The sequence below is a fragment of the Dendrobates tinctorius genome, unplaced genomic scaffold, assembly GCF_039654945.1.
Source record: "Dendrobates tinctorius isolate UK_male_01 unplaced genomic scaffold, ASM3965494v1 ptg000085l, whole genome shotgun sequence".
NCBI classification, from domain to species: Eukaryota; Metazoa; Chordata; class Amphibia; order Anura; family Dendrobatidae; genus Dendrobates; species Dendrobates tinctorius.
This window is the reverse complement of record NW_027361753.1, coordinates 7,846,464-7,861,030: the sequence shown is the minus strand read 5'-3', so window position 1 is coordinate 7,861,030 and position 14,567 is coordinate 7,846,464. Positions and strand designations below refer to the sequence as shown.

Sequence of the window (14,567 nt, the reverse complement as noted above, 5' to 3'; positions counted from 1 at the left end):
TGTACTTTTATTGTTTTGTTTTTTTATTTCCAAAAAATGGATATTGGGGGAATATTTTTTTTTTTTCTAATTTCGCGATTTTTTTAAAATTATTTTAACACTTTTTTTCATTTTTTTAACTTTATTACATAGTCCCAGGTGGGAATTCACTGTCCTGTGACAGATCGCTGATCTGTCACATCACAGATCACTGTGACAGATCAGCGATCTGTCACAGGCACTACTCCAGACTTCCTCATGCCTGCGCTTTGCAGGCACTGAGGAAGCCAGCTCCCTGCAGGCCCCCGTCGCCATCTTGGATTCGGGGGCCTGTAGGGAAAGACCCCCGCAGCAGCGCTGCACATTGCGCTGCTGTGGGGGGCTCAGGGAAACACGGAGGGAGCCCCCTCCCAGCCCATGCTTCCCTTTAACCCCCGGTACACCGCGATCATGTTTGATCGCGGTGTGCAAGGGGTTAACGTGTCGGGGGCGGTCCGTGACCACCCCTGACACATTGTGCCGGGTGTCAGCTGTGATAATCAGCTGACACCCGGCAGCGATCAGCGGCGCTCACCACATGGGCGCCGCTGATCGCGCTAGACGTACTATCCCGTCCATGGGCATAGGGGCCCAGGTCCCATGGACGGGATAGTACGTCTGATGTCAGAAAGGGGTTAAACCCTTAACGACCAAAAGTATTTTTGTTTTTGCGTTTTTGTTTTTCGCTCCCCTTCTGCCCAGACACAACTTATTTTATTTTTCGGTCAATATGGCCATGTGAGGGATTGTTTTTTGCAGGATGAGTTGTACTTTTGAATGACGACAATGGTTTTAACATATCATGTACTGGAAAACGGGTAAAAAATTCCAAATTCGGTGAAATTGCAAAAAAAAAGTGCAATTCCACACTTTTTTTTTTTTTTTTTAATTTTAACCATGTTCACTAAATGCTAAAACTGACCTGCCATTATGATGCTCCAAGTCATTACGAGTTCACAGACGCCAAACATGTCTAGGTTTTTTTTTATTTAAGTGGTGAATAAAAATTCCAATGCGTGTTAAAAAATTTTTTTAAAAATAGCGCCATTTTCCGATACCAATTTTGTCTCCATTTTTCGTGATCTGTGGCTGGGTAAGGGCTTAATTTTTGCGTGCTGAGCTGATGTTTTAATGATATCATTTTGGTGCAAATACGATCTTTTGATAGCCCGTTATTGCATTTTAATGCAATGTTGCAGTGACTGAAAAAAGTAATGCTGGCGTTTTGACTGTTTCTTGTTACGCCATTTAGCGATGTGGAGATACCAAATATGTGTATATTTGATTTTTTTTTTTCTTGTTTTATTTTGAATGGGGCTAAAGGGGGGTGATTTGAACTTTTATATTTTTAAATTTTTTTTTTTTTTTTTTTTTTTTTTAGCATGCTTTAATAGTCTATAGGAGACTAGAAGCTGCACTACTTTGAGCGGATCTGCTACATAGAAGCGATGATCAGATAACCTGTATGCAGCAGAAATGATCACTTGCTGTGAGCGCTGACCACCGGGCGGGCGCTTATAGCAATCCGGCAACGACAACCATAGAGATCTGAAGGCTTATTACAATGTACAGATATATGAGAGGATCTTTACAATGATCTTTTTACACAAGGACCTGTGACAGGCACAATGGGGCATCCTCTAAGTCTGGAGGAAAGAAGGTTTACTCAGTCAAGAAACAGCTTCTTTACTGTAAGAGCAGTGAGACTATGGAACTCTCGGTCACATGATGATGTTATGGTCGATTCACCACTAAAATTCAAGAAGGGACTGGATGCCTTTCTTGATAAATATAATATTACAGTCTATGGGCACTAGATTCTGCGAAGGGGCGTTGTTACAGGGAACTCATCTGATTATCGAATAGAGCCGGGAAGGAATTTTCCCCTAATATGTAGCCATTACTGTCTGCCACATGGGGATTTTTCCCTTACTCTGGGATCAACATTTTAGGCCATAGGTTGAACGTGATGGCCTTAAGTCTACCTTCAATTGTAAAACTATGAATTAAGCAGGGAAAAGGTCAGGAGCTGATTTTAGGTGTGGAATTAGCATTTAGAAGCAGTTGCTGTGAACCCACAACATGCGGGCAAAGGAGCTTTCAATTAAAGAGAAACAGACCATTATTAGGCTAAAAAAAAAAAGAAATCAATTAGATAGGTAGAAGAAATGTTAGGAGTGGTCAAATCAAAAGTTTGGTACATTCTGAAGTAAAAAGAGAGCACTGATGAGGTGGGGAAATAAAAAAAGGCCTGCACGTCCACGTAAAACAACAATAGTGGATGGCAGAATCCTTTCTGTGGTGAAGAAAAACCCTTCACAACATCCATCCAAGTGAAGAACAATCTCCAGGAAGTAGGTATTTCAGTATCTAAATCTACCATAAAGACTTCATGAGAGCAAATACAGAGGGGTCACCACAAGGTAAGGCCAGATTAGAATTTGCCAAAAAAAATATTTAAAGAATCTGCCCAGTTCTGGAAAAGCAAAACGAAGATCAACCTTTGCCAGAATGAAGGGAAGAAGAAAGCACAGAGGAGGCTTGGAACGGTTCATGATCCAAAGTACAGCACACCCTCTGTAACACATGGTGGAGACTGTTTGATGACGCGGGCATGCATGGCTTCCAATGGCACTGGGTCACTAGGGTTTATTGATGATGTGACTGAAGACAGAAGCAGCCGGATGAATTCTGTGTGTACAGGGCGAGACTTTCTTCTCAGATTCAACAGAATGAAGCAAGGATGATTGGACGGCATTTCACAGGACAGATGAACAATGACCCAAAACATACTGCGAAAGCAAAGAGGTGGAATATTGTGCAGTGGCCGAGTCATCATGAGATCTCAGCCCCATTGAGCAGTATTTGCGTAATACAAAATTTAAGGCAGAAAGACCCACAAACAATCAACAAGCATCACACAGGAGGTAACCTGGCGTTTGGTGACGTCCATGGCTACCAGACTTCATGCAGTCATTGCTGCAAAGGATTCTCTATAATATATTAAAAATGAACGTTTTAATCATGATCAAGTTAATTTGTTCAATTGACTTTGAGCCCCTGAAATGAGGAGGCTTTGTAGAAAAACTGTTGCACTTTCTAAAGGTTTCTCAGAATATTTTTGTTCAACCCCTTTAATTAAACCTAGAAAGTCTCCACTTCTATTGCATCTCAGTTGTTTCATTTGAAACCAAAAAATACTCCCCTGCAGAGCTGAAATCACAAAGATTCGGTCACTGTCCAAGTATTTCTAGACCTAACTGTATATCTACATAGTATCTTTTTCCAACCACCAAGCATCTCTACCTAGCATCTTCATTTACCGTCTGTGCATCTCGTATGTATCTATTTCTACCTACTATTTATTTGGTATCTAATTATATCAAACTTCCAAAAAAGTAAAAAACACATCAGCTTTTGTATGACAACCCAAAGACGTGGGTTCCCTGGTGAGTTCGTGACTCTTGGTGGACCTTCTGGAGAGGACAATGACGTGCCGGGATCCTCACTCTCCTGTCATTGTCTGCTGTTGCTCAGCTCCTAATAGGCGTTAATTGGGCGAGTGACTTAGTATTCTTTCACGGTAATGACTATTTGTTATGCGAGGCCTAATACCTTGAATAAAGTTATTTGACCTAAACAGAGTGGAGTCTCCGCTGGCATCTGTCCTTCAACCACATGTCAAACATGCAGACAAAAGGACACTGGACTGATCCGGAGAGTTCATTGTGGACATCTGCTGATGAGACAGATGTCCACCTTACTTCTCCGCATACCTTCCATGTTGTTTAAGGAGTCAACCCTGAACAGATTTCAAGAAAAGATTTGAAGTTTTTTCTTTTTTTTTTTGCATTCACTAGGAGGACACTTAATGAAAAGTGATGGGGAAACCGCTTCCAGTTCATTCCTCCGAGAAAAATGGGTCCTTATTAAACTTGCTCTCTCTTAATAGGAGGCCTCACGCTGTATTTAGCATCTGAAAGCCTCCTTAAAGAGCCGCCGTTCCGCTCCTAAGCTGCAAGAGTTGCTGGCGTGCTCGAGGAGTGATTAAAGACAAATTAAACGTTTCTTTGATCTCGGCATGGTGGGCAATGCGAGACCACATGCCAAAATGTAAGTTGACAGGATCTTTGGGAAGGATCTCAAGTTGACTGTAACCTTTTTAAATGGAGCCCAGCGTGAACTTTGTCCATGGGCTGAATCTTCAGGAGTGCTCATTGTGCAGAACAGTGGGTCACCGGCTTGTTTGTTGGGGGTGGCAGATGGTTCAGTTTGTTGCATACACCCGGCCACAAAACGTAGGTAGTGTCCTGGCCAGAGATGAGAGGGGAGTAATGCATGGTTGCACCTGTCTTTGTTTTGCTTTTTTTTTCGGATGTTGAAAGCTCTGGTCTGTTTGGACATCAATGAGACGTCATGGAGGGTTGTCATTACTTGGGAACTGACATGGATCTCAGAAAAGCGCCAAAACACAGGGTTTGTTCAGAACTTATATATACATGACCCATCCTCATGATAGGTGATCAGGGATCTAAAATCATGCAACCCACCAATCAGCTGCCAATGTCAGATATAGATAGCCAAAGCGTGGCTCTGTACACCACGCAGTGGCCGTTCCGGAGTACTGCACCTCAGCTCCTACTGAAATGAATGGGAGCTAAGCTGCAGTACTCAGAAACTGCATGGTGTAAAGAGCCACACTGTTCCACTGCCAAGATCTGATCAATGAGGTTGTCTGGTGTCAGACCGTTCAGATCTGATCTTAAGGATTGGTAATCAATATCACATGCGTGGACAATCCCTAGCTGAATAAAATAGGTATAAACAGGGATGTCATTTGTCGTTATGAGAAAATGATTTTAAAAAAAGTGCTAATATTAAGATAACCAAGTTCATAAATAATGTGTAAAACTGACAACAATAAATGGGATAGACAGATAAATATGGAGATAGAAGGAAAGAAACGAGATAGAAAGATAGATAGGAGATTGACAGAGAAGAGAAGAGCAAACGAAGTTCTCAGGACCCCAAATCAGTGGATGGGTCAGCATTCCTTGGATGCTAGATTAGAGCAAGATTACCATCTTGTTACTTTCCATATCCGCGGCTCCTCTAGATTAGCTGCTCCTGGTGTGATACATATGATGTCGTGCCAGGATGACTAATCAAAAGAGGAGCCACGGTTAAGGATAGGTAGGAGGTGGAAGGCAGGGCTCTCATCTCTAACAGAAAGATAGACAGATAATAGATAGATAATACATAGATAGAAAACAGATAGATATATAGATAATAGATGATGGATAATAGATAGATAACACAGATAATAGATAGATAATAGATAACAGAGAGATAATAGATATATAGATAATAGATAGATAATAGATGGATAATAGATAGATAAATAGATAATAGATAGATAATATCGATAGACAAAACAGAACATTAGAAATATAGGTGCAGCACCGGCAATAAATTAATAATAGGGTGCAGAGCCTCCCAGGTAAGACCAGTTCCTCAAATATATACAAAAAAATGAAGGCAGTACACTGATGTAGGTAAATAGAAAATATTTAATTTTTCTCAAGGCGTGATTAAGGTCCTCATATGGACCAAAACGTTGTCACTATGGGCCATTACAATTTTTTTTTTATTTTGGTGTGCTGTCACCATTTGATGGATACATGGACAGATTTTATGAGTCCAAAAAAGGCAGCACCCCAGACTCGTAGATTCAATGAAAAAAAAGTAGCCCATACAGACATTTAAGACCCACTGAATCTTTGTAAAGACAAGCCAAGGCGTGAAAAAAGATCATTGCATAGGGCTGAAACATCAGATCTATGGACTAAATAAACACAAACTTTTTTCACTGAATCTATTAGTTTAGAGTGCTCCTTCTTTGGTAAGGTTTCTGAAGGCCTGCACCCGCTATCTATAGGGACCTGTTCCGATGTCAATTTTTCTTTATTTTTAAAAAGAAAAACAGACAGTGTTACGCACGCAGGTGGCGTACGTGGTTCGTGTACCCACTGTGCCATGGGGCCACACTTACCTAGAAGGGGCGCAGCTAAGTGGCCAACTGGTGTTCACCGGAGCATTTGATGTTGGATCAGGCTTGAGCTGCAGATAGCCCCCAGGTACCACTCCTAGGCAGTCCCTGGAGCTACAGCTGCTGACCCCAAGGTTCAGGAACACAGACAGGGATACAAACTCGGCCTCTACTCAGATTACTAGGTTCAGGATCCTCTGACAGAACGGATACTGACACAGAGTCACAGACCGGTCTCATTCAGAGACTGATATGACAGTCCGGATTCACATTACTCAGACATGCACACATTCAGACACACTGGTCTTGGATACTGGTTCTAAGCAGTTTTAGACTTCAGGGACTGCAGATGTGGCTTCAATGTCTGGCCACGCAAGGACCAGGGGACTTCAGGCTCAAGAAGACTGGCCACGCAAGGACCAGGGGACTTCAGGCTCAAGAAGACTGGCCACGCAAGGACCAGGGGACTTCAGGCTCAAGAAGACTGGCCACGCAAGGACCAGGGGACTTCAGGCTCAAGAAGACTGGCCACGCAAGGACCAGGGGACTTCAGGCTCAAGAAGACTGGCCACGCAAGGACCAGGGGACTTCAGGCTCAAGAAGACTGGCCACGCAAGGACCAAGGGACTTCAGGCTCAAGAAGACTGGCCACGCAAGGACCAGGGGACTTCAGGCTCAAGAAGACTGGCCACGCAAGGACCAGGGGACTTCAGGCTCAAGAAGACTGGCCACGCAAGGACCAGGGGACTTCAGGCTCAAGAAGACTGGCCACGCAAGGACCAGGGGACTTCAGGCTCAAGAAGACTGGCCACGCAAGGACCAGGGGACTTCAGGCTCAAGAAGACTGGCCACGCAAGGACCAGGGGACTTCAGGCTCAAGAAGACTGGCCACGCAAGGACCAGGGGACTTCAGGCTCAAGAAGGCTGGCCACGCAAGGACCAGGGGACTTCAGGCTCAAGAAGGCTGGCCACGCAAGGACCAGGGGACTTCAGGCTCAAGACTGGCCAAACAAGGACCAGGGACTTCAGGCTCAAGATTGGCCACACAAGGACCAGGGACTTCAGGCTCAAGACTGGCCACACAAGGACTAGGGACTTCAGGTACAAGAAGGACCGCGCAAGGACCAGGGATCCTAACAACTCACTAGTAGTACACCTAAATCACTAATGAATTGTTTTTTCAGCAACTGACTATAGGGGAGAGTGTCTTTCATACAAGATGTCTCCAAGCAATTGGTTGTGGGACATCTTGCAGGTGTGCACGCTGGCCCTTTAATAAAAGGGGAGCAAACACGCACACTAGGTGCACCGATGGGAACTCTCAGACACAGGGAGCACACAACACGGCCGGAGTGATGAGTACGTCGGTGTCCCTGCATGGAGGGGGGAGTAGAGCCTTGCAGGGTGCCAACAGCAGCGTTACAGAAAGCATATCACTGGTTTGACAGCAGCAAGAAGCTCTAGTTTTATCAGAGATGTCATAGCACGGCAAAACCAGGGTTAAAACCAGGCCCGGATTGGCAATATAACCAACCGGGCATTTTCCCGCTGGGCCGCTGTCATGTGGGCCGCGGGCGGCAGCTCCCGATCATCTGGCCGCTTGCCAGCTGCTGCGGCCACTGTTGCTCCTGCCGCCGGCCCTCTGTGGGCACGGCGGTGATAGTTTCCAAGTTCCTCGCGCACTGCAGGGAGATAAGCCACCATGCCTCCCCCACGCACCCCATCCTCGCCGCAGCATGAAACCCCCCGCCCCCGCAGCCACTAACAGTGTCGCTTGCCTTCTCCGTTCGCAGGACCTGTGATGAGGTCACAGGAGGGGAGGAGTCAGGGGGTCACACGATCAGGAGCCTTTGTCCAGACCCCTGACTCCGCCCCTCCTGTGACCTCATCACAGGTCCTGTGCGCTCAGCCTTTCCTCTTGGTGTCTGCAAGACTCTGCTGTGCTGTTGTCATGTTGCTGGATGAGATAAGTATGTGTGGGGTCAGGAGGGGTTTACAGGGTAGATGTAGCAGAGCTGTATGTGCATGGGGTGTACCGAGCGGAGCCGTGTGTACGAGGTGTACGGAGAGGAGCCGTGTGTGTACGAGGTGTACGGAGCGGAGCCGTGTGTGTGCGAGGTGTACGGAGCGGAGCCGTGTGTGTGCGAGGTGTACGGAGCGGAGCCGTGTGTGTACGAGGTGTACGGAGCGGAACCGTGTGTGTACGAGGTGTACGGAGCGGAGCCGTGTGTGTACGAGGTGTACGGAGCGGAGCCGTGTGTGTACGAGGTGTACGGAGCGGAGCCGTGTGTACGGAGCGGAGCCGCGTGTGTGCGAGGTGTACGGAGCGGAGCCGCGTGTGTGCGAGGTGTACGGAGCGGAGCCGCGTGTGTGCGAGGTGTACGGAGCGGAGCCGCGTGAGTACGAGGTGTACGGAGCGGAGCCGCGTGTGTACGAGGTGTACGGAGCGGAGCCGTGTGTGTACGAGGTGTACGGAGCAGAGCCGTGTGTGTACGAGGTGTACGGAGTGGAGCCGTGTGTGTACGAGGTGTACGGAGCGGAGCCGCGTGAGTACGAGGTGTATGGAGCGGAGCCGCGTGAGTACGAGGTGTACGGAGCGGAGCCGCGTGAGTACGAGGTGTACGGAGAGGAGCCGTGTGAGTACGAGGTGTACGGAGAGGAGCCGTGTGTGTACGAGGTGTACGGAGCGGAGCCGTGTGTGTGCGAGGTGTACGGAGCGGAGCAGTGTGTGTACGAGGTGTACGGAGCGGAGCCGTGTGTGTGCGAGGTGTACGGAGAGGAGCCGCGTGAGTACGAGGTGTATGGAGCGGAGCCGCGTGAGTACGAGGTGTACGGAGCAGAGCCGCGTGAGTACGAGGTGTATGGAGCGGAGCCACGTGTGTGTACGAGGTGTACGGAGAGGAGCCGTGTGTGTACGAGGTGTACGGAGCGGAGCTGCGTGAGTACGAGGTGTACGGAGAGGAGCTGCGCGTGTACGAGGTGTACGGAGAGGAGCCGTGTGTGTATGGGTTATACGGAGGGGAGCCGTGTGTGTATGGAGTGGAGCCATATGTGAACGGGATGTACGGAGCGGAGCCAAGTGTGTACAAAGCATACAAAGCGGGCTTTTCCCACGGACACAGGAGTACACGGCGGAGCCCCGAGGAGCATTTTATAACACACACATGACGTTCCACCTGAAGTGATGTGCTGGAAGCTGACCGGAAATGAGATAATTTCTTGGGGAGATTGTAACAGAACCAGGAATGCTTCAGATCCATCACCGTGTCCTCCTCCGACAGCGTAGACAGCAGGATCGCCTTGGAATCGGGGATGCCGACCATGTGAGCGGATCATGATATGTCCTGCATCGGGAGGCTCAGGTGGGCACTACAATGGGAGCCGGGCTGCTATAGTATCTTTATAGAATCTTTATTTATTTCTTTCTCTCTTTTTCTTTCTTTCTGTTCTTTCTTTCTCATTCTCTGTTCTGTCTTTCCCTCATTTTCTTTCTCTCTCTCTCTGTTCTTTCTTTCTCTCTAATCTTTCTTTTTTCTTTCTCTCTCTCTGTTCTTTCTTTCCCCTTTCTTTCTTTTTTCTTTCCTCTTTCTTTCTTTTCTTTACTTCTTTCTCTCTATTCTTTCTCTGTCTCGCTGTTCTTTCTTTCCCCTCTTTCTTTCTTTCTCTTTTTTCTCTCTCTCTCTCTGTTTTCTCTCTTCCTTAGTGCCAGTCAGTGTGCCCATAATGCCAGCCACTGTGCCCTCAGTACAAGTCAGTGTGATCAGCAGTGCTAAATGGGTACGATTAGGCATGGACATGAGTGTGACTAGTTGCGGAATAGGTGTGGCCGGGCGTGGCCTAAAATTTGCGCGCGCCGCAGTCTTTGTCCCTCTTTCCCTCCCTCAAAAGTTGGGAGGTATGATAGAGGCAGCTATGACCAGGGGGTCTGGTTGCCCAATGGATAGCAGTTCTGCCAGGAATTCTGTCACCGTGCGTACAAAAGGGGACAGACCTTTGGGAGGAGTACTGTACCTAAAAGCAATAAATAGGACTGAGCTGAAATACTGGACACAGCTGTGACTACATGTTATATAGTCGTGTTAATCTCCTCTCACTGCTTGTAACCTACAACTGTACAAAAATATTATATAGTCACCATGTGACTAGTGGGCCTGTGTAACTTCAAATGCCAGGGCTGAATTTTAGTCCCAGTCCGGCCCTGGTTAAAACCTTATCACTGACAGTGTGGTAAAAGCCATATATTTAATATGATTATTCCCTTTATAATAACTTATCAGAATTGACATTGCCTCAAGACCTGCAAGAGGTTAAAGACTTCTGATGCAGAAAAAGAAACAAAAAAACATGCAAAAAAAATCAATAAAGGTAAAAAATGAATGCAGATGAACAAACAGATATTAGATAAGTCAATATAGAAAAAGATGTAGACACAGATGTCTTCCTACAATACTTAAAAAAATATCTTTCCTCCACTCACAAAAAATAATGGCATCGCTTGAAACAGTGCAGAGGCTGCTGTAATCACAGGACTTATATAGTTAACGTTTTCTTCTACACATACAGTATATACCTTGTAGCACTGTTTGGGTAAATGTTCTATAACTTATCTCTCAGTAAAGTTATAGTTAAAGACTGCAGTAATTAAACTAGTAAAGAGAATGGAAAAATAAGTAAACATTTTAATAAGTTGCATCTCTTAACCGAGTTTGAGGAGAAATCACACTAGGCAACTGGCATATAAAAAAGTAATATGCATCTCACTAATCTACCACTGTTTCCGTTCTGACACTTATCTGCCCTTTTGCTGATCGCTACTTCCTGGTCCCCAGTAATTGGCTGCTCACATTTCCAGTGCAGAGGCTGCTGTAATCGCACAACTTAAATAGTTAGCAAGTTTCTTCTCCAGAAACATAGCTTGTAGCACAGTTTGGGTAAATGTTCTATCATTTACAGTTGTGCTCAAAAGTTTACATACCCTGGCAGAATTTCAGCTTTCTTGGCCCATTTTCCAGAAAATATGAATGATAACACCAAAACTTTTTCTCCACTCATGGTTAGTGGTTGGGTGAAGCCATTTATTGTCAAACTACTGAGTTTTCTCTTTTTAAATAGTAATTACAACCCAAAACATCCAAATTACCCTGATCAAAAGTTTACATACCCTAGTGATTTTGACCTGCTAACATGCACAGAAGTTGACCCAAATGGGTTTGAATGGATGCTAAAGGTAACATCCTCACCTGTGACCTGTTTGCTTGTAATCAGTGTGTGTGCATAAAAGCTGAGTGAGTTTCTGGGATCCAGACAGACTCTTGCATCTGTCATCCAGCCACTGACATTTCTAGATGGTGAGTCATGGGGAAAGCAAAAGAATTGTCAACGGATCTACGGGAAAAGGTAGTTGAACTGTATAAAACAGGAAAGGGATACAAAAAGATATCCAAGGAATTGATAATGCCAGTCAGCAGCGTTCAAACTGTGATTATCAGATGGAAAATCAGGGGCTCTGTAAAATCAAAACCACGGTCAAGTAGACCAACAAAAATTTTGGCTAAAAACTGCCAGGAAAATGGTTTGGGATACAAAGAAATACCCACAAATAACATCAGCTGAAATACTGAACTCTCTGAAAACTAGCGGTGTGGCTGCTTCAAGATGCACAATAAAGAGGCACTTGAAGAAAAATGGGCTGCACGGTCGAGTCGCCAGAAGAAAGCCATTACTGTGCAAATGCCACAAAGTATCTCGCCTGCATATAGGCAAAACAGTACAGAGACCAGCCTCAAAACTTCTGGAACGATGTAATTTGGAGTGACGAGACCAAAATTTTACTTTTTGGCCACAACCATAAACATTACATTTGGAGAGGTCAGCAAGGCCTATGATGAAAGGAACACCATTCCTACTGTAAAGCACGGAGGTGGATTGCTGATGTTTCGGGGACGTGTGAGCTACAAAGGCACAGGAAACTTGGTCAGAATTGAAGGAAAGAAGAATGCAGCATGTTATCAGCAAATACTGGAGGCAAATTTGCAATCATCAGCCCAGAAGATGTGCATGGGACGTACTTGGATGTTCCAACATGACAACGATACAAAACACAAGGCCAAGTCGACCGGTCATTGGCTACAGCAGAATAAAGTGAAGGTTCTGGAGTGGACATCTCAGTCTCCTGACCTCAATATCATTGAGCCACTCTGGGACGATATCAAATGCAAAGTTCATGCTAGACAGCCCAGGAATTTAAAGGAACTGGAGGTGTTTTGCCAAGAACAGTGAGCAGCTATACCATCTGTGAAAATAAAGAACCTCATCCACAACTACCACAAAAGACTTCAAGCTGTCATTGATGTTAGAGGGGGCAATACACGGTATTAAGAAATGGGGTATGTGAACTTTTGATCAGGGTCATTTGGATGTTTTGGGTTGTCATTATGATTTAAAAACAGAAAATACAGTAGTTTGACAATAAATGGCTTCACCCAACCACTAACCATGAGTGGTGTAAAAGTGTTGGTATCATTCATATTATCTGAAAAAAGGCAAAGAAAGCAAAAATTCTGATGGGGTATGTAAACTTTTGAGCACAACAGTATCTCTCAGCAAGGATAATGCACAAGACTGAAGTAATTTAAATGTCTTTTTAATGCTCCATATAAAAAGATCAACATGGTCTGTGGCCTGAAAAGTGAATTAAACTTCTGGGGTCAATCATATTAAAATATTTGATTTTACTCTTTAAGTTGTATACCTTGAGTGATTTTTAGGGAAAATCACTAGAGAACTTGCAGAAAATAAAAAAAAAATGTTATATGCTTCTCACTAATCCACCCCTATTCCAGTTCTGACACTTTACTGGCTTTTTGCAGATCTCCACTTTATGGTCACCAATAGAGATGAGCGAGCCTGAACTGTGAAGTTCGGGCTTCAAAACGGGCACCTAGTGTCTGGAGTTCAGCACCAAACACAGACTCGTCCTGGAAGTCCGTTTTACGAGAGATTTTCCAGGTCCAAAAATCGGGTCCCCATTGATTTCTATGGGGTTCAATTTCTGGCACACTTCTGGTACCAAACCAAATCTTTTGACTAAAGTTTGGTCGAACCCAAACTTTGACAGGTCAGCTCATCTCTAGTTACCAATGATTGGCTGCAGATTTGTCAAGACATCATCTCCACATCAAGTAGGGGACCGAGGGGAGAATCGATGAGGTCCCCCCCCCCCCAAACACCAAAGTGGACAATCCCCATTTTTTCTGGCCTCGTTTTTGTAGCACATAAATGAAAGAAAATAAAAATTTGGCCTTCACAACCCGTTTCTGATGCCGAGGTCTCCCGTTCGGTTTGTTGGACAGATTTTCTTTCTTTTCCCCGTTGAAATTTAATTTTGATTTTAGCCAAAAATAAAATAACAATTAAAAAAAAAGTATTAAAAATTGATTAAAGATTAGAACTTGAATTGCTGTCAGTGGGTCATCTTGTAATTTCTTTTTTTATAGGTCCATGTCATAAAGCATTGCTACTTTGAAACCATAGTCAGCCTTTTACCGGCTACAACGTTCCTACATAAAAGGATCTTACAGCTTCCTGGATTACGACACGTAAATCATCCTGCTGCCATCATGTAAAAAAACGGGACCCTTGATGGCTATTTTACAGTTCTCGGAGGTCAAAGTTCCCCTGTTCATGTCAGAAACCACAGGCATTGTCTTTCATCAGCATTTCTGCTGTTTACTTCTGGAGAATAAAGGCGTCTCAAAAAATGGAAAAATCAAGTGTGAGCTTTAATAATTGAAGATCTTCTCTCCCCATTGTTCGAGGAGCGCACCAGGAATGGCCGGGACGGAGGAGAATACTTACTTCTGTGCCTAATATTTCCCAGATGGGTTCAAACAAATCATTAACCATTACTATGTGGAAAATTAAAATTACACAGAAAAGATTTTTAGAGGATAATATTTGGGAATTTAATTTTTTTTTTTTGCGCAATTTTTATACCTTCTTGTAATTGTACAAAAAGTTTCCATAAATGCACAAAAAAAAATTAATTTAATACAAAAAGTAACAAATTAAATTAATCATTCGGAAAGTATTGAGTGAAATACTACAGATGAAGATTAGCGAGGCATCATACAAAATCTAAAACCCAAGAAAAAATAAATAAATAAATAAAATAAAGGGGGACTATCTGGAAAGTAAACGTTTTGTAGTAAATGCTTAGAAAAACGTAATAAATTGATAAATAAAAGGAGGCGAAATTTTCCTCAACGTTCCCTCGCTGCTCCTGTTCTACACTGTAAGTTACAACCATTGATTGGTAGCAGGGGGCCTGAACCCCCAAATCTGGGCATAAGCGCTGCAGCATGAAATAAAGACCAGCACCAGAATGTGACTGGCGGACGATTGATGAAGGGAGCCTCTTCTCAAGGTTTTCAAACCCATTCCGAGCATTTTCTAAAAAAAAAAAAAAAAAAAAAATTTTTTTTTACTCTCCAGACAACCC

The 14,567-nt window shown here is 44.4% G+C and overlaps 1 protein-coding gene across 9 annotated transcripts in view; it reads right to left on the bottom strand.

The window, feature by feature from the left end:
* WDR7 (WD repeat domain 7) overlaps positions 1–14,567 on the bottom strand; it is a 402,328-nt gene that overhangs the window by 186,095 nt on the left and 201,666 nt on the right. The window contains exon 22 of one of the 9 annotated variants that reach the window (XM_073584835.1): positions 12,695–14,518. The exons of the other annotated variants lie outside the window; for them this stretch is intronic. Coding sequence (XP_073440936.1) covers positions 14,193–14,518 — 326 coding nt within the window. The 3' untranslated portion in view covers positions 12,695–14,192. Of the gene's footprint in view, positions 1–12,694; positions 14,519–14,567 lie in introns of those variants that run through there. 9 annotated transcript variants of the gene reach the window in all.